Below are 18,781 nucleotides of genomic sequence, written 5' to 3'. Positions count from 1 at the left end.
AAACAAGAAATTTCAATTTGGCACTACAATTAAAGAGATTAATGCAATTTTGGTTTCACAAATGTGTAACAACATGATACTGTGGTAGCCAGCTCCAGCCTTGGGATTCATCTGGTACTTGGAATTCCTTGAATAGCATGCCAGATGTGCATCGTAAGCATTTTGCCCAGCCAAAGAAAAAGTGATGCAATACAGAGATATGGGTGACGAGTAGCAGCCTATGCTAAACACGTCTCTGTTTAGCATAGCATCTCCATTTACAATTTCCAACACTTGAAGCCAATGACAGAAAGCAAAGAATCCAGGTTAATGAAATGTCAAGAAAAGATCAGTGGAGTTCAAGGAAATAGTGGAGTAAGACGAAAAGGAAGCTACAAGAAAAGGATGTCAAAAAATAAAGGCAATAACAACCCTCTTTAGTTGAATTCCAGAGCCTGAGCTCCTTACTCCTGGTTTGGAACCAACAGCAGCAAGCAGATACTGTTTCCTCAAGACTCCAAGAACCACGAGCAAGGAAAGGCTCAGAATGTACACTTTGAACATCCTGGTTATGGTATAGACAAGGAGACTACGAAAGCAGTAGCAGAGAATGAGAAAGCATTACTGAGACACTGGTTAGCTAATGGGCAAGGTTGTACAATTCTGACATAGGCAACTTGAGAACAGCAAAGGAGACAAGAAAATACATCAGTGCAAGGTGATGGAAGCATAGCTGAAAAGAAAAAGAAAACAGGGTCTCTGTACAGTGAAGATTTGCACTTTGCTCATGTATTTCTACCATGATCTTTATCACCTGGATTCCTGGTTTGACCAGCTTCCAGGCTTCACTGCTTATCAACAACACCAATGTGAGAAATCAGTGATCTGTCAGTGACAGTATGAGCTATGGTACGGTACAAGTACTACAGCAAGCACTACATGGCCTTAAAGAGTGTCAGCTGAGCTGCACTGGAAGATTCTGTGTGCTTTCACAACCCTAATGGTTTTTATACAGGGAATTAATGCAACTACACTTTCCTCCTTCCCCACCCTGGATTACAAGTTGTTTACTGGATGGCATTGCATTAAACTGGTCCTGGTAGTGGTGAGAGAGGCAGAACAGACCAGAAAGGTCTGCAGAACCTGCAGCTGACAGCATACAGAAATCAAGGAGTTGGAAATATTTTAAGGTTTACCTAAGACAGATGGAAATATACTCTGTCCAAATAGTCCAGCAAAAGTAAAATAGTAAAAAATAAAGCAAAAAATTAAAAAACCTCTCCTCTTATCCATGTTAAAACCAGCCTGTTAGCCTGTTTTTCCTTGTTTTACCTGCAATAACCTGCTAAAGTTAGCTGTTGATGACAGCCTGTGACCAGAAAAAACCTCATGAACATACTGAAGTTACAACTAAATTCAGCCTTCAAGAACTCAAATATGCAAAAGGAATGACACATATCAGAAGATAGAACTTTCTTTAAAAGGAAAACAGCCCAACAATTTTATATTTCAAAGAGGAGAATCTCAGACATTGCTATCAATATAGAAAGCCGAGATATTTACAGAATTTCGAAGGTTTTTTTAATGAAGTACATTATAATAAAAAATTATAATAAAATTTGTGAAGCTTATATTTCCACAATTACACATATTTATACATTTAAATCACAGCAATTTGTGTGGAGGGAGGACTAATAAATGCCATTAATACTTTTCAAAACCTTTATGCAAACTTCCATTACATCTGTATGGTTATTGCAAGACAGCAAAGGAGTCAGACAGCAAGAAGTAACACAGGCATCTACATTTGGACTTTGGCATGCAAATACACAGTATGAAATCAACCCAAAATACAAAGAACCACAAGTCTTTATTGAAAAAAAAGAACAATTTTAAATACAGAAGGTCTTTCATTGATAGAAATGAAGTAATGGAGATAGTTGATCAGATTTCTTCCTTTGTTCTCATCTCTAGAAGACTGTAGGTTTGAGTTTTGAGGGGTTTTTGTGTGTGTGTTTCTAAGGGTTTTTTTAATGTATTACTATGAGTTATGATATTTAAAATACTTCTGAAGATAACTCAAAGGAAGCCAGAATCATCAGAATTATGTAAATGTGGTAAGTGTAAACCTGGAGAGGCAAGCCATCTCACCCCAACCTGCATGTGCCCTATGTCTACCATGAGCTGGTACTCTAGGATGAGCAACTCTTCACAGCCTTTATTAGTGAAACACTGAATGGTTTCTGTTGGAAGGGACCTGAAAGATCATCCAGTTCCAGCCCCTTGTAATGGGCAGGGACACCTTCTCCTAGACTAGGTTGCTCAAAGTCCCACCCAGTGTGGCCATGAACATTTCCACAGATGAGGCATCCACAGCTCATCTGGGCAACCTGCTCCCAGTGCCTCACTACCCTCACAGTAAAGAATGCATTCATAACATGCAATTCAGATCTCCCCTCTTTTAGTTTAAAATTGCTACCACTTGTTCTACCACTACCTGTCTGTGTACAAAGTCACCTTTTAGGCATCACCTCTCTCCCTGGAGCTGTCTCTTCTCCACTCTAAACAAACCCAGCTTTCTCAGACTGTCTCCATAGGAGAGGTGCTTCCTCCCTTTGATCAACTCTGTTGCCCTCCTCTGAATTTGCTCCAACAGGTCTACATCTGACCTGTGCTAAAAATTCCAGAGCTGGATGCAGCACTCCAGGTGGTGTCTCACGAGAGCAGAGCAGAGGGACAGAATCCCAACCCTTGCCCTGCCACCCATGCTGCTTTGGATGCAGCCCAGGGTGTAGTTGGGTTTTCTGGGCTGCAGGAGCATATTGTCACATTGCCAACTCATGTTCAGCATCTGTCTGCCAGAACCTCCAAGTCCTTCTCAGCAGTGCTGCTCTCAATGAGTTCCTCTCCCAGTCCATAGCCATATCTGGGATTGCCTTCAGGTGTTGAACTTCATGAGGTTCTCGTGGCACCACTTCTCAAGCTTGTCCAGGTCCCTCTCGGTAGCATCCCATCCTTGTTTTATCAATGGCAGTGCTCACCTTCATGCCATCAGCAAACTTGCTGACGATAAGCACTGAAGGTACTTAGGTTTAAGGCTTTCTACAGTGACTTTTTAAAGGAATAAGTAAACTTCATGGTCAAGTTTTTAGGCTGTTGTCCTCTAAGCAAAGGTATTTTGTAAACTCAGGCTTACAGAGATAGAAATTGAGATGTTAGCTGATGACATTTTGGAAAGCAAAGCAAAATTTATTTGAAATGCCATAATTACATAAAATAACACATCCAAAATAAGCTTAGGCCGTGATATAAATTAAATGGTATGAAATGTGATAAAAGTAATAATGATTGTTAGCTGTATCAGTGTGACTCTTGTCATGTATAGTGTCCAAAAGCATAAAAGATTTTTGGTCAGCTGTAATGTTTACAAGCTGCCTTTTCAAAACTTGCAACCATTATGCACGCACTTCTAGACCATGGGAGCTCAATATTTTTCACACGAAATATTCCTTTTGTTAATGCTAAAATCACCCCACAGCATGTGAAAAACCCATGCCCTGTTTCATTGTGGCATAATTTTTATAACTTTTTTATAACTTTTCTCCACAGAGAGGAAAGAGCTTAACTAATTCAAACACAAAGTTGATGACTTTGTAATTTTATGTCGTATCAGCCCTCAGTCTCACATTGAACTATTTCCTTGAGAAAAGTCAAGGAAAAAAAGCCCTGTAATACAAAGTCTCCTGCGTTATCAAAAGTATTTGACGAGTTGGGTTCCCAGCAGTTTTTGCACTGAAGTCAGCTTGGAAAAAATTCTAATTAGAGATGCAGAATTTCCTCTCATCTCCTTTTCTAATGAAAGCTGGAATACATGACGGTAAAATGATAGTGACAAAGCTGAACAACATATATTAAAGAAAAATATGTTCCCCTTGTAGATGTGCAATGTTTCAACTAGGTGATGTTCCTTATTTCTAAGGAACTGTGGTGTGTGAAGACAGTCGATACCTGCCTGAGGCACAGAGGATTTATTCCAACAAGCACATTAGACAACTCTTCAGCTGCACAGGAGGCAGAGTAGTGGAATACCTGTAGCTAAAAGTCTTCAGAGATTCCTATAACTTTTACCAATTACAAGAATATTAAAATCCCAAGTCCACAGTCCTACAACCAAGTTGTAGCCTTTGCACTAGAAGAAAGGATACACACAAGTGTCATGAGGAAGAAATCACTACATTTGTGCAAGAAGAATCATAAAACATCATTTTCAAGAATATAGAGACAGTGACACGCTCTAAAACATGCACAAAAGGCACAGTTGTGCTGGGGGGTTGTCTAAGACTCATGTCTGAACTCTAGCAAGAATTTGTACTACAAGAATTGCAGGCTTTGGCTCCAAACATGCCAGCACACCTATCCACCCTACGCCCATGCCCTGGGATGCTGTCCTCTTGAAACCCTTTGTCGTGGTTTTAAATAAACTTCTAGAAAACTTTCTAATGGTCAAAAACTGCTGTCAATTTTAGAAATGACTGATAATTGGTCAGGAGAAAAAACTCCCATCAGCCACCAGCAGTTTCAACTTCTTTAGCTCTCAAAACTACTTTAAACGTAAAGCTACCCCATGACACCCTTTTAGCAAGTTTTTCATAATAATATCGCTTATTATAATATGTTGGATGTGTAAACAATTGGCATCAAAGGGGTCCTACCCACCAAGATAAATAGCATGACTGAAGCTAAGTCAGAGCTACAAATTCAGATCTACCTGTCTCATGTCATCTTAATACAGGAGTTTCACAGTATGTGAAATTTAGACAGGGGGGCAAGGGGAAAATCCAAAACAGAATCCTAATTTTGACTTGTTAACTGTATTTTAATCATGAAGAATAAACTTCAAGGCAACCCAAGCAGACTAACATTATTACCCTTTGCACATGAAAGCTTTAACTAAAACAAGGCTGTTTTTATACAAAAATCCTAAACAAACGTCTTGTTTATCTTCTCACCAAGGCCAGAAGTACAGAGAGAATAAAAATATAAGATGAAACCCAGATGTGCACTACACAAGAGCCTCTTTGCTACCATGAAAAAATATTAACTACCTAAATAAAACACAGATTCTGCTTATTTCCCAGTGAAAATACTTAACACTTCTGTTAAGAAAACTGTCACTACGTGCATGGATCAATCTAAGTTCCCAATTCCCCCAACTAATTAATTCCTACAATTAATCACACAAGAAATGTTTCTTCAAGCTAAAAGGAATAAACATTTAAAAAGTGAACGTGCTTGATATTTATTAACCAAAAATTAGAAGAGCACTAGTTCTGCCTAAGTTCGTAAATTACCTTGTTCACAAGAGCATTTCTGCTCCACTAAGTCATACAAGTTTATCCTTCATAACAGCCTTGCATTACAGGCTCTTTTACAACAATGCAATAACTGTTTCAAAAGCCCCCAAAATAAGGAGGGCTTATTGCATCAGAAAGTATAATTCTTAATGATGAGAAAACAATGCAAAGGACAACACTGAATTCTGTCACAGTCCATTTCAAAGGTATGAAGTTGCCATTAGGTGAAGAAAGCAAAAATTGTGTCTCTCTTCCATTGCTGAGAGCTGAAAATGACAGAATCATTTAGGCTGGAAAACACCTCTGAGATCATCAAGTCCAACCTTTGCCTAAACACCACTTTGTCAACTAGACCACAGCCTTAAGTGTCACGTCCAGCTGTTCCTTGAGCACCTTCAGGGCAGCCTGTTCCTATGTTTGACAATCCCTTGAATTAAGAATGCGGGATAACACTTAAGATAAGGATCCTCCCCAGTCCCCTCCCAATGACAGGGAAACATGAAGAATGTCTCAAAATTACAGCTAGGCATGTGCCGACATGTGACATACACAGCTACAAACATCAGGTTTTATAGCAACGCCAGGATGGCTTTTCAAAGCATTTGCTTCTATATAGAGCCTCACCTTCCCCAACCCACAAACATTGGAACAGGGCTGTAGGGAGGAAATCTGCTTCCAGTGTTGACACTGCAAGGGACTACAAATGACAGAGAGCAGGACTAAAGGTACTGTACACTGCTCAGTTATATAATATGTCAGAGCCCCATGGGAGAATGCCACATCTGACTCATCTTGCCCTCCTTCACCAAGGCCATGTCTGACAAGCAAGCAGAGCCATGGCCCCTGACTGGCTCCACCACCTCACACCCGTGAACTGACCTGACAAGGGCAGGATGCTACAGGCAGTGAGGACAGAAACCACATTGCTGATCACCTAGCACTTCCACAGTCAAATAACCAGATAATTTTAAAAAATGTGGTTGTCCAACTGTATTTACAGAAGAAGTGGCATATGCAAGATATCAGTTTGAGGTGCATAAAAGGAAATGCACAGTTTGTTTCATTCCACAGCAAATGTTATATAAGCTCTTCAGCTTTCATTTGCAAGTCACAGATCTGGCACAAAATTAATAATCTGGCATTTTTCATTTAGCCTCCAAAGTGCTGCATTTTGACCAGAAGACCAGCCAGGCAAGTCTTTAAAAAGCAGCAGAGGAATCCAGTCCTGGCCACACCCTGCCATGGTGGGGCTACGTCTGCTGGCGTTACAAAACCCAGCCAGGTACACAGATACAGTGTACAAGAGAGCCCAGGAGAAAAAATAGAAATAAATTCATACAAATGTTAAAAATGTTATATAATTAAATAAACTTAAATAAAATATAAAAACATACGCATATATATCTTTTACAATACATAATAGGTATATATAACCTATCTATATTATACACAGATATAAAATACAACTAAATAAAACCAAAAACCAGACACTCGAGCTGCCCTGGAAAGCGAAGCGCCCGTGTGCTCAATTTCACCAACAGCCTGAGGAGGCCAAAGCCGCATTCGACGCTTCTCAGATTTTGACGTGGAGGACGCAGCACATGCTGCGACCCCGGGCGAGAAGGGGCTGCGATGAGCCAGCGCAGCCCTGCCCGTGCTGTCCGAGCGCGTCCGCTCCGCCCGCGGGGGTGAGGGGGCGGCTCCGTGCCCGCCGCGCCTGCCCCGCTGAGGAGCCCAGCCGGCCCCGCGGGACCCTCGCTCCTGCCCCGCCGAGGAGCCCACCTAGCTCCGCGGGATACCCACTCCTGCCCCGCCGAGGAGCCCAGCTGGCCCCGCGGGATACCCACTCCTGCCCCGCTGAGGAGCCCAGCTGGCCCCGCGGGATCCTTTCTGCTGCCCTCGCGGCATACTCACTCCTGCCCGGGTCGGGGCGCCCCCGCTCCCCCTCACTTCCTCTCCTCCTGCCGCCGCTGCCGCCGCAGCCTCACTGGGCGGCGCCGGGACGGCCCCGCCGAGCCACGCACCTGCCGCAGGTGAGGCGGGCGGGGCTGGGGCGATTGCGAAGCGCCCGCTCCCCTTCCCGCTAGCGGCTCCTCTGCGGCACCGGCACCGCCCGGCGCCATCCCGTCCTATCCCGTCCCGTCCCGTCCCCCCCTTCTCGCTGTCCCGGGCACGTTCCACACTTCGCTCCTTTTCCCTCCTCAAAACAGGCAAGTCCGCAGCCGCCTATAACAGCCAGTGCCGTAAAGCGAGGCGCGGGCGGCGCGACAGCCGCGAGGTCCTCGGAGCGAAGATGGCGGCGGGGGAGTCGAAGTCAGTGCTGTTCGTGTGCCTGGGTGAGCGGGACGAGGGATGGCCGCTGCCGCTCTGCGCCCGCCGCTCCTCGGCCCGGGGCACCGGCGGGGCGGGGTGCGGCGGGAGTGCGGTGAGGCGAGGACCGGGAGAAGTGCGGCAGGCCCGCCGCGGTGCCGCAGGCGTCCCGCCCTAGGACGGTTCCGCGAGTTTGCATTGTCGGGGAGGGCCGGAATAGTAGGAATGAAGGGAGGCAAAAGGCGGAATACACCTGCGCCCTTTCTGTGATAGGAACAACGGGGAAGGGTTTAGCGTAGAGAGGGCAGAGCTGGACTGGAACAGATTGCGCGAGGGTGATGATGGAGTCTCCCTCTGTAGAGACGTTCCAAAGCACCTGGGCGCGTTCCTGTGTAACCTGCTCTAGGTGACCCTGCCTCGACAGGGGCATTGGGCTAGATAATGTCCAGAGTCCCTTCCAACCCTAACAGTTCTGTGGTTCGGTGAAATCAGTAGGAAATAGGGAAGGAAGTAAAATGACAGTGTTGACAAACGCGAAGGTTGTGTGTAGGGAAACGCAATACCTAAATAGGCATAAACTAAGTATGACCTAAGGCTGCTGCTTGGGGGCGGCACGGAGAGGTGTCTTTGAACAGCTTTCTGAGATGGATCGTGCAGTTCTTGGCTTCTGGAACAGCGGGATTGGAACGGGGAGACTGCCTGCACGCTTGCTGTTGGGAATACCTGACATGGAAAAGGGAGAGAAAACCACTGAAGTTAATGTAAGAGCCGCTGTAAAAAGAGGGAAAGAAGGGTAGGACTTTAAGTAAGAAAAAGAACTTGGGGGAGGCAGATCTGTTCTGATCTAATAATGAAATTCTTGATCTGTTATGAAAATGAGTGAAAAAAATAAGCCTTTTTTGAAAGGCTGCCAAAATGAAGAAATAGGGAACTTTCTGTTACTGATATTTTATATGTTTAAGTTGTAAATATTGTCTTGCAAAGTCCCAGAAAACATAAGTGTAGATGAGATCAGAAATCTCCTGAATGCTCTTCTGGCGTTTAGGGCAATCAGTTACTGGTAAGCAAGATAATCATAACCAGCAAATAGCTAACCTGACTACACAGATTACAGATCCATGCCCTACTTTGTACATGCTTTCTCTAAATTTCTGTTTTCTTCAGGGCATAACAAGCTGGATGGCTCCTTGCTCTGATCTAGGGGGGCTGTTATCATTATCTGCTTCCTAGCTTATATAATCTTACCTGTGTGCTATGGACCCTTGGCATTTTGCCAAGTTAGTTGCAAAACCATTAGTTAAAGTTTGGACTTTTCTCTGTCTGCTATTTTGTTATTGTAATAGGAGACATGCAGATTAGTTGAATAGCAAAATAAGAATTTAGTTTGGTGAAATATGTTCTGATGTTTACCTTAGAGTAAAATCAACCCCAAATGATAATCCAGGGAAAACATCCTTCAGTAAGGGATTATCAGTTGCTGTGTGTTTAGAAGCTAGTGGTCAATACAAATGTTTTTGTATAAAAACATCTCAATTAATATGAATCCTCCCCTCCCAAACATAATATTCTAAAGACTGTTGTAATCACCATCCCTATGTGCTGAAGGGTGAGCCAGTGGGGAAGAAGACTCACTTGGCTGAATAGGGAGTTCTGGCTGGAACTGAAGGAAGAAAGGAGAGATTATGACCTTTGTAAGAAGGGGCAAGCAGCTCAGGAGGACTAAAGGGTGTCATGAGGTTATGCAGAGAGAAAAATCAGAAGGTCCAAAACCTAGCTAGGACTTAAAGTGCTTACTGCCATAAAAGACAAAGGAAAATATTTCTGTAGATACATCAGCAGCAAAAGGAGGGCTAAGTAGAATCTCCATCTTTATTGGATGCAGAAGGAAACAGTGACAAAGCATGAGGAAATTGCTGTGATGTTTAGTGCTTTCTTTGCCCCAGTCTTGAACAGTAAGAACAGTTCATCTCTGTGTACCAGCTCCCTGAGCTAGAAAACAGGGATGGGGAGTATCACAGATTCATAGAATAAAATCACAGATTCACTAAGGTTGGAAAAGGCTTTGAAGATCATCGAGTCCAACCTTTGACCAAACACCAATCTGTCAAATAAACCATAGCACTAAGTGTCACATCCAGTTAGTTCTTGGGCACTTCAGGGACAAAGACTCCCCTCACCCTGCTGGGCAGTTCCTTTCAATATCTAGCCACCCTTTCAGTGAAAAGTTTTTGTCCAACCTGAACCTCCCCTGGTGCAGCTTGAGTCCATTTCCTCTTCTGTTACGAGTGGCCTGGGAAAAGACTGACTCCCACCTGTCTACTGTCTTCTTTCAGGTATTGTAGAGAGCCATGAGGTCTCCCTGAGCCTCCTTACCTCCAGCTTGAACAACTCCACCTCCCTCAGCTGCCTCTTACAGGACTTGTGTTCCAGATACTTCAGCAGCCTTGGTGTCCTTCTCTGGACACACTCCAGCACCTCAGTGTCTTGTAGTGAGAGGCCAGAACTGAATGTAAGATTCAAGGTGTGGCCTCACCAGTACCGAGTACTGCGGGACAATCACTGCCCTGGTCCTGCTGGCCACAGTATTGCTGATAACAGGCCAGGATGGCACTGGCCTGCTTGGACACCTGGACACACTGCTGTCAGCTGGATGCCAACCAGCACCTCCAGGTCCTTTTCTGCCAGGATGCTTTCCAGCCATGTTTCCTGCTGGACATGCTCACTGAGCCAGTTTCAATCATTTATGGTCAGTCCTGGTCAGCTGGGGAGATCCTGGTTGATGGGAGGTTAGTAAATGTGACACTCACCTACAAGAAGGTTTGAAAGAATGGCCTGGGGACTGCAGGCCTGCCAGCCTGATGTTGGTGCCAGGGAAGGTCATAGAGCAGGTCATGAGTGCCATCATGTGGCACAGGACAACCAGGGCATCAGGCCCAGCCAGGATGGGTTTAGTAAAGGCAGATCTTGCTTGAACGGCTTGATCTTCTGTGAGCAGGTCACCTGCTTAGTGGATGAGAAAACATGGCATGTTGTCTATTTGGACTTCATTATAACCTTTAACACCATTTCCCACAGCATTCTCCTGGAAAAACTGGCTTCTTAGGGCTTGGGTGGGTGCACTGTATTCTGGGTAAAAAAGTGGATGTGTGGGCCCAAAGTTGTGAATGGATTTACACCCAGCTGATAGATGGTCATGAGTAGTGGTTCCCCAGGGCTCAGTATTGGGACCAGTTCTGTTTAATATCTTAACCAGTAATCTGGACAAGGGGATTGAGGGCTGCTGTAGTCAGGTCACAGATAGCACCAAGTTGGGTGGGAGTATTGATCTGCTGGAGAGTAGAAAGGCTCTGCAGAGGGAACTGGACAGGTTGGGTCAAATCCAACAATATGAGGTTCAGGAAGACCAAGTGCTGCGTCCTGCCTTGGATCACAACCTCCTGCAGTGCTGCAGGCTGAGGGCAGAGTGGCTGGAAAACTGGCTGGTGGAAGAGGACAACTGAACTGAACCAATGTGCCCAGGTGGCCAAGCAGGCCAATGGCACCCTGGCCTGAATCAGCAATAGTGTGGCCAGCAGGGCCTCCTGCTGTGATCGTCCCCCTGTACTCAGCAGTGGTGAGGCTGCATCTCAAGTGCTGTGTCCAGTTCTGAGCCTCTCAATCAAGAAAGACATTGAAGTGCTGGAGAGTGTCCAGAGAAGGGCAGCAAAGCTGGTGAAGGGTCTGGAGCACAAATCTGATGAGGGGTGACTATGGGAGCTGGGGTTGTGTAGCCTGGAGAGAAGGAGGTTTAGGAAAGACCTTACCACTCTCTACAATACCTGCAATAAGTTAACAAGATGAGCGGAAACAGCCCTAAATTGCACCAGGGAAGGTTTAAATTGGTTATTGGTGAAAAATTTCCTCACAAAGGGGTTGTCAAGCATTGGAAGGGGCTGCCCAGGGAAATAGTTGTGGCTCCATGGGTATTTAACAGACATGTCGACATGATGCTTAAGGATATGGGTTAGTTGTGAACTTGGCAATGCTGAGTTAACAGTTAAAAGTCCTCAGGGTTTTTCCCAGCCTAAACTATTCTATGATTCTGTGAAACAATTCGTGTGTGTGGGTTTCTAGGCCCACAATGGTGATTTGCACTGTAATGAGGTTCTAATGCAGGAGCTCTTTTTAGTGTAACTTAATAAAATAGTTTATATTAATTAATAATTAGGCCTGAGGAAAGTGTGGACAAGTACCAATCAGTACCAATGTTTTAATCAAATGTTGTAAATAGCTTTTAAATTTCCTCCTCTGTGTTTCTAGGTTATGAAAAAAGACCTTAGTGATATGCAGTGTGAAAAGTTAATTGACATAAGCATTTCTTTTTTTTCCAGTGAAATATACACTCTGCTCAGTTAAATTCTATAGGCAACTTGTTTTTTGTTCCTGCTTTAAGTTTTCTTAATTTTTTTTTGTTATTCTTCAAGAGTGATACCTTTTTCATCCTAAATTTTACTAGGAATGATAGCCGAGATTATTGCTGAAAAGAGTACTAAACAGATTTCTAGAACTGCATTTAACTGTAGTGTTCTTTGCTGCTTAATGTAGTACATTAATTCTAAAGTTTGCCACATCTAGTGAGAGCAGATTCCAGAAAGGACACTTCTTCGTAAAAAACTACATTTTCTTTCTACATTGTTTTGAAAGAAACCTATTACTGAAATATCTGTTGATTGTGTTCTTTGTAATGAAATAAGCAGATAGTCATTACACAACAAAATACAATCTAGTTAATGTGCATAACTACATTAATGATAAGGGTTCCTCATCACTGAGAAATAATTGAAGTACCCAGCAACATATGTAATTACAGCATTTGAAAAGGCACAAAAATATTTTATTTTTCATTTAAGCAAAGAAATAATTAAAAGTGGAGGTGAATCAAAATGGAGTTTGCTCATTTTACACTTGCATAGCTCATGTAATTAATAGCTGAGCTCCAGAAATGGGCTTAATTATGCTGTGTTATGTAAGTCTGCCTCTTTCTCTCTGATGACTTCTCCACTATAACACAACAAGCTGACTGGGCATCTTAGACCAGGCACTGGCTTTCTGATCTCCAGAGATGGAGGAGCCATTGTAAGATGGTTGTACTGTTGAGCAAAGTTGGTTTGGCTAAGTGTTCAGAAGATTAATGCTTGTTGTGAATCACTGAGTACAAGTATTGTCCCCAGGGATCTAGACTGCATAAAATAATTTCTGAAATGGCAACTAACTTAGTGGGTATGAGGACATTAGATGACAGTTACAGAGAGATTTAAGTTTCCTGGTTCAGTTTTCACAATTCATTGTATGCACTTAGATATTGCCAAATACTAGGTTTCATGGGACAGAATGCTATTTATAGCTGCATAATGGGAAAGCAATAGGGTAAGACATTGAGAAAGTCATGAAAAAGTTGCTGTAATAAGGATTCTTGGCAAATTGATAAAAAGAAGTGATGTCCTTTTTTTTATAAAGAAGAAAATATTAGATAAATGTAAGGAAAATTACCTTTCTTCTATGCAGTATTGGTAATACAGCTGTAAGAATACAGTGTCTTATTTAATCTGTGTTTGCAGTTATGCAGAAGTACTAGAGTTGAAAGCATGGTTGTAAAAGTAATCTTGGAATTGAAAAAGATGATCTATGATTAAAACATGCTAAGGGTCTGATTGTTGTGACGAGGTGCTATGTGTTGAAAATTTGTGTTTTCCTGATGAACCTTTAGGTTTATTAGAAAAGCATGATGTACCAGCAGTTGAATAATTCAGGATAATTATTCCTGCTGCAAGGAAAGTTTTTTGAGCCATACGCGCATACACACACAAATGCAAAGACCAGGGAATCTGAACTAAAATCTGTGCTTTGAATGGTTCCTCACAAAAGTAATTGAATGGTGAGATGGAAAGAACTAGGACTTGTGATGAAGTTCTGGCGGGAATTTGATTACAGAATGGAATAAAGTGACTGGTCAGTTTCAAACACTTGAGAAGGGGACCTGATGAATGATACAAATGATGCTGGGAAGCATGAAGTGACCATTCATGGAAACATAAGTAGAATAAAAATCAGGTTTTTGCATGTGAGAGGATGAAAACCAGTAAAACTTTTGTTACCAACAGAAAAAAGTGTTTGTTTGCATTTGGGGAAGCTCTGAAAGAAGTAGGGAACAAGATACAAAACAAATTGAGAGAGTAAATAATTGTATCAGCATACTCAGAGATGGGCAGTGGAACTGAGCATCAAATGGATTCAAGTTGTCTCTCCTGCCAGTTAGAAGCAGAGCTTCCATTTCTGTCTGGGAGTGGGTCAAAGATTAGTGCAGAGACCAGAGTAAGAATTCAAAAAATTAGGTGTTGGCTTAGGTCACTGTCACTGGAGGCCTTGTGCTTAGAAAATGAATGAGAAGACATGACTTCTTAAAAGTGGTTGACAGATGGTTCCAGTACTGATCCTGTGACTGAAATCTCTTGTCCTTGAATCATTGTATTTGGAGATGTTTGTAGGATTAATCTCAGTAGGTGGACACTAGGTACCTTGGGCACTAGTTTTCTGTGATTGAAAATGTCACTACAACTCAATGAACTTGATATGTAAAAAAATGAAGGGAGAAGATGGAGATTTTGAGAACTTGTATACTGCTATCTTCTACATAAAGCCAGCATGATCAGATCAGTTGGAAATACAACAGAGGAAAGAAACGCCAGAGGATAGGTAGTAAAGATAATGTATAGATAAGATTTAAGAAAATGGTTGAAGTTCAAGGAGGAAGGTAATTGTGAAATTTTCCCATTCACTCTCCAATTATGTCTGTCAATCCATAATTTAGGAAATACTGTACATATGTGAGGAACCTCAGCAAAGCTTGGAAAGACCAATGTAAGATGTAAAACTGTATCTGAAATGGATAGAAATTAGTGAGAAAAGTGTCCGGAAAACAAGGATTAAGTTTACATATGTTAGTGGGATAAGATAGGGCTTTACATCAATCTTGAGATGAATGATAACAGTTGCAAGGAGTAGAATGGGTACAAGTTGTTTAGAATGAAAATAACACTGAAGAGTGTGTGGGGAAAAGAGCTTCTGTAAAGTCAGTTCTGTGAGTCTGTCCATAGTTCCCAAGAATAGATTTGAATTCTGATTGAAGTTCCCTAATAGTGTTAATACCTCTGCTAATATCTGGAATGTGTCATCAGGGAAGACATTAATTTTTAAGTCACAAACTGGGTTAAGTGTTGGTTTCAAAAATGATACAACTGAAGTTTCTAGTTACTGCTAGAATTGGTAGTTAATATGCTTAATCAAGGGTGATCATGCTGCTGTTCATTATGGTATATGATATCATTAAAGATTATAGCATTTATTTTAAGAAGTGAACAAGCTGTAGAATAGTGAAAATTTGGAACAAGTTCCATGTAAAGCAGAAGGCTAAACAAATGGAATCCCATGAGGGATTTATTTCAAAACCACCATTTTGAAATTCTGGGAGCTAGTTAATGAATTACTAGGTTTAAGAATATTAATCATTGTTTATTACTGAAATGTTGAGTGTCGTAGTGAAAGTTACTGTTCATGCACAATTGTGTGGGATCATTCATACAGAGAAAAAATTTTGTTCAGGAAGAAATGGATGGCCTCAACAGCTGGTGTAATGGAAACAGAATGTAATAGTTTAGAAAAAATACTTAAAGATCACCTGTTTGAAGTAATAAGAAAGAGAAGGAATGGACAAATTAGGAGTAGGGTGTTATAATCATAAATTAATACTTGTGAATGAATCAAAGGTGATTGTATAAGTTCTCAGGTTATTTTCAAAAACACTAATTACCTATTACACTTTTTAAAAAAAAAAACAGATTGGAACAAATTTTTTCTGTAGTGTAATCTGTCATTTTGTTTGTCAGTATTCAAGAAAAATAAATTCAAATTAGAAGTGTAGATCTGACTTAACTGGAGTGATTAGATAAGGTCAGTTAATTTCATGAGGAGATTGAGAGCTTGGTTTGTTTAGTTTAGCACAGCTCTGCTTGGCAAGGGTTCTGTATCTGTTGAAGGAAACATAGAGACTGGTGTTAACCAAGATCAGATGAGCAGAGACTTCCAGGAATAAATATTAAGTTGAAACTGGAAGGTCTTATGCTACTACAGGGAATTAGTATCTGGAATAGCCTTTTAAGATAGATGATGCTTTTTCAATGGAGCTTGATGTGTTCATAAGAGGAGCGATGCTGTATAGGCTTGCAGTATCAAATAACTGAATTCCTTGATATGAAGGTTATTTTCTGTCTTGTGCTATATGTTACCGTGTTTTGAAATTGTATTGTTTAATGTTGAACTGCCATTATTTTTTTACTTTATTACCATATTTTAAACATTTTCATAATTAATAGTCCTTACTTATTTTCTCACTTAACCACATAGGGAGTCCCAAAATTTTCCTGCTTTATTTTTCTTCCAAGACTGATTTCATTTCTGTGCATGAAATAAATTCAAACAATGTAATTAGTATGTTGTCCCCTGGAAGATCTACTGACATCAGAACTCAGTGTTTTGGCAAGATCAGTTTTTCAATGGTTAGCCTGTTCCTATTGCCATTTAGTTTATTTGATGTTCTCTAAATCTTTGATAGTCAATTTGTGTTGCTTCAGACCCTCACTTCCTTCTTTGTGATTTTTATAGTTGATGTGTGACAGCAAGTTAAGGTCACTGCCCTTACTGTAAAAAAGAAATTCTTGTTTATGTCCAGTACAAGTGTTCTCCATTTCTATTTAAAACTGTTGTCCCTTGTCCTATCACTACAAGCCCCCTTTATATATAGAAAGGTTGCAGTAAGATCTCAACTCCACAGTCCTTTTCTTCTTCAGAGTGCACAATCTCAGTTCTCACTCAGAGGTGCTCAGCCCTCTGATCATCTTTGTGGCCCTCTTGGATCCACTCCAGCAGCTCCACATCTTTCTTGTGCTGGGTACCCCAGAACTGGATGCATTAGTCCAGGAGGGGTCTCATGAGAGCTGAGTAGAGGGGCAGAATCCCCTCCCTTGACCTGCTGGCCATGCTGCTTGTGATACAGCCAAGGATATGATTGGCTTTCTGGGCTGCAGGTGCTCTCTGCTGGCTCATATCCAACTTTTCACCCACCAGTGTACCCAAGTCCTCCACTGGGTTCATCTGAATCCCTTCATGCCACAGTACTGATATTGGACACTGCCCCAGCCCAGGCACAGGACTCTGGGTTCTCTCATACACAGTTTGCATTCTGTCTGAGTAAATAAAAATCTTTAATTTGATCTGGGCTGAAAAATCCACACAATTACTTGGTTTTTGTTTTCAATAGTTTGAAAATTCATTTGAATCTCGTTTCCATAGGAAACATCTGTCGCTCTCCAATAGCTGAAGCAGTTTTCAGAAAACTCGTAACTGATGAGAAGCTTGAAAGTAAGGTAAGCTATTTATTTCTGTTCCAAGAAATAACTTATAACTCTCATAGCCAGTCAGAAATAAAAGCAGTGAGGAAAAAAACATAAAAATATGAATTTGTTTTTCTGTAGTGGAGGATAGACAGTGCAGCAACATCTGCCTATGAAATAGGAAGCCCTCCTGACTATCGAGGACAGAATTGCATGAAGAAGCATGGCATTACCATGAACCATATTGCCAGGCAGGTACTGTACCTTAATTTTCTTAAAATCTTTGTATGTATTTGTTCTGTTGTTACAGTGGAGGACAGACAGTGCCGCTGTTTCAGACTGGAACGTGGGGCGCTTCCCAGATTCAAGGGCTTTAAGTTGTCTAAGAAATCATGGCATTGAGACAGCACATAAAGCACGACAGGTAGAAGAGAGTGTATTTTATTCCTTATTCATACCTGTGCCCTCACCATTGCCATCACAGAAGTCATTTTACCAATGCATGATTAAGCATCAATTAGTAAATACTTTGTGCAGTTTTTAATGGACTCCAAAGTGGCTTAACTTTTCTAGTTGAGCTTAATGAGTTTTTTGTTATTAAGGTTTGTTGAAAGTACAAGTGGAATTGAACCAGTTTCTGCATTATAGAGAACTCCTGCCTCCAAATGTTTAGTATTCTGAGAATTTTTAAAATACTTCTTAAAAATGGACTTACTCTAGTGATCTGTGATGCATCCTTCAGTAAGGAATTGTATATTTATTTAGCCTAGCTAGCTCAGTCGGTAGAGCATGAGACTCTTAATCTCAGGGTCGTGGGTTTGAGCCGAGCTACACCACATGAAAAGGATTTTTTTTCTGGATTTGCCATTTCATCGAACAATGAGAGGTTTCATTGTATAATATTATTCAATTTCTGTTAAATAAACAGTTTTTTTCCACTTGTCTCCAAGGAAATCTCTTCCCAAACCAGTTGGGGGGAGGGGCCTCTTGAATTTGCTTTTCTGGGGGGACCCCGTTTGGAGTTTCTCTCCCAGATTTTCCGTAAACCAGGACACAGGTCCAAAAAAAAGTAGAATACCTCTTCATCCATCAGAAAAAGCTTCTGCATTTGCATGTAGATCTTTTTAAAATATCAAGAGTTCTAAATTAGAATGAAAGCACTCAAACCCAAGATTAGTGGCACAGTTGGTGGTAACTTCAGAAGAAAACATACCCTTGAAGCATTCTTAAGTCAAAGGCAGGTTTGCCACTTAGTGAAATCCTCTAAGTTTAGGCAAAACTCATATCTGTTTTCATTAACAAAAGAACATGTATTTCCACACTGCATTCCAAAGAGATTGGAAGTAAATGTGTCTGCATCTATTTAAATCATTCAGACACTCATATAAATGCACATAATTTACTTCAGTTAACTATTCTCTGGATACAAGATATTCCTTTAGGGCTTGACCTTTACTTAGTTTGAGTTTACACCACTAGTTTTTGTATTGACAAAAAGATCAAGTAGTCTTGTTATTATCTTACATTTCTGTTCCCTTCAGAATTTTTCTAGACCTCACTGAGGTCATATTTACTTTCTTCACTTTTCAAAGACTACATGTTTAGTTTTTTGACTTTCAAAAATAAATTCTCTCAATTAGTCAATTGCCCTCTGCTGACCTCTCCTGATGTTAATCTCTGTTTATATGAAACAGAATTAAGCACAGCACCATT

The 18,781-nt window shown here is 41.4% G+C and overlaps 2 protein-coding genes across 5 annotated transcripts in view; one reads left to right on the top strand and one right to left on the bottom strand.

Moving 5' to 3' along the window:
• SH3YL1 (SH3 and SYLF domain containing 1) overlaps positions 1 to 7,377 on the bottom strand; it is a 46,794-nt gene extending 39,417 nt beyond the window's left edge. For 2 of the 3 annotated variants that reach the window (XM_058834416.1, XM_058834417.1), the window contains exon 1: positions 7,181 to 7,275. In XM_058834416.1, the coding sequence (XP_058690399.1) occupies positions 7,181 to 7,241 (61 nt within the window). In that variant the 5' untranslated portion in view covers positions 7,242 to 7,275. Of the gene's footprint in view, positions 1 to 7,180 lie in introns of all 3 variants that reach the window. The other variant, XM_058834419.1, reaches the window with a different exon arrangement.
• Positions 7,378 to 7,518: 141 nt separating this feature from the next.
• Positions 7,519 to 18,781, top strand: part of ACP1 (acid phosphatase 1) — an 18,918-nt gene continuing 7,655 nt past the window's right edge. The window contains exons 1-3 of one of the 2 annotated variants that reach the window (XM_058834422.1): positions 7,519 to 7,669; positions 17,028 to 17,101; positions 17,379 to 17,492. In XM_058834422.1, coding sequence (XP_058690405.1) covers positions 7,627 to 7,669; positions 17,028 to 17,101; positions 17,379 to 17,492 — 231 coding nt within the window. In that variant the 5' untranslated portion in view covers positions 7,519 to 7,626. Of the gene's footprint in view, positions 7,670 to 17,027; positions 17,102 to 17,209; positions 17,324 to 17,378; positions 17,493 to 18,781 lie in introns of both variants that reach the window. The other variant, XM_058834421.1, reaches the window with a different exon arrangement.

Source organism: Poecile atricapillus, chromosome 3 (genome assembly GCF_030490865.1).
Source record: "Poecile atricapillus isolate bPoeAtr1 chromosome 3, bPoeAtr1.hap1, whole genome shotgun sequence".
In the NCBI taxonomy this organism is placed as follows: Eukaryota; Metazoa; Chordata; class Aves; order Passeriformes; family Paridae; genus Poecile; species Poecile atricapillus.
This window is presented reverse-complemented; position numbering and strand designations above follow the sequence as displayed.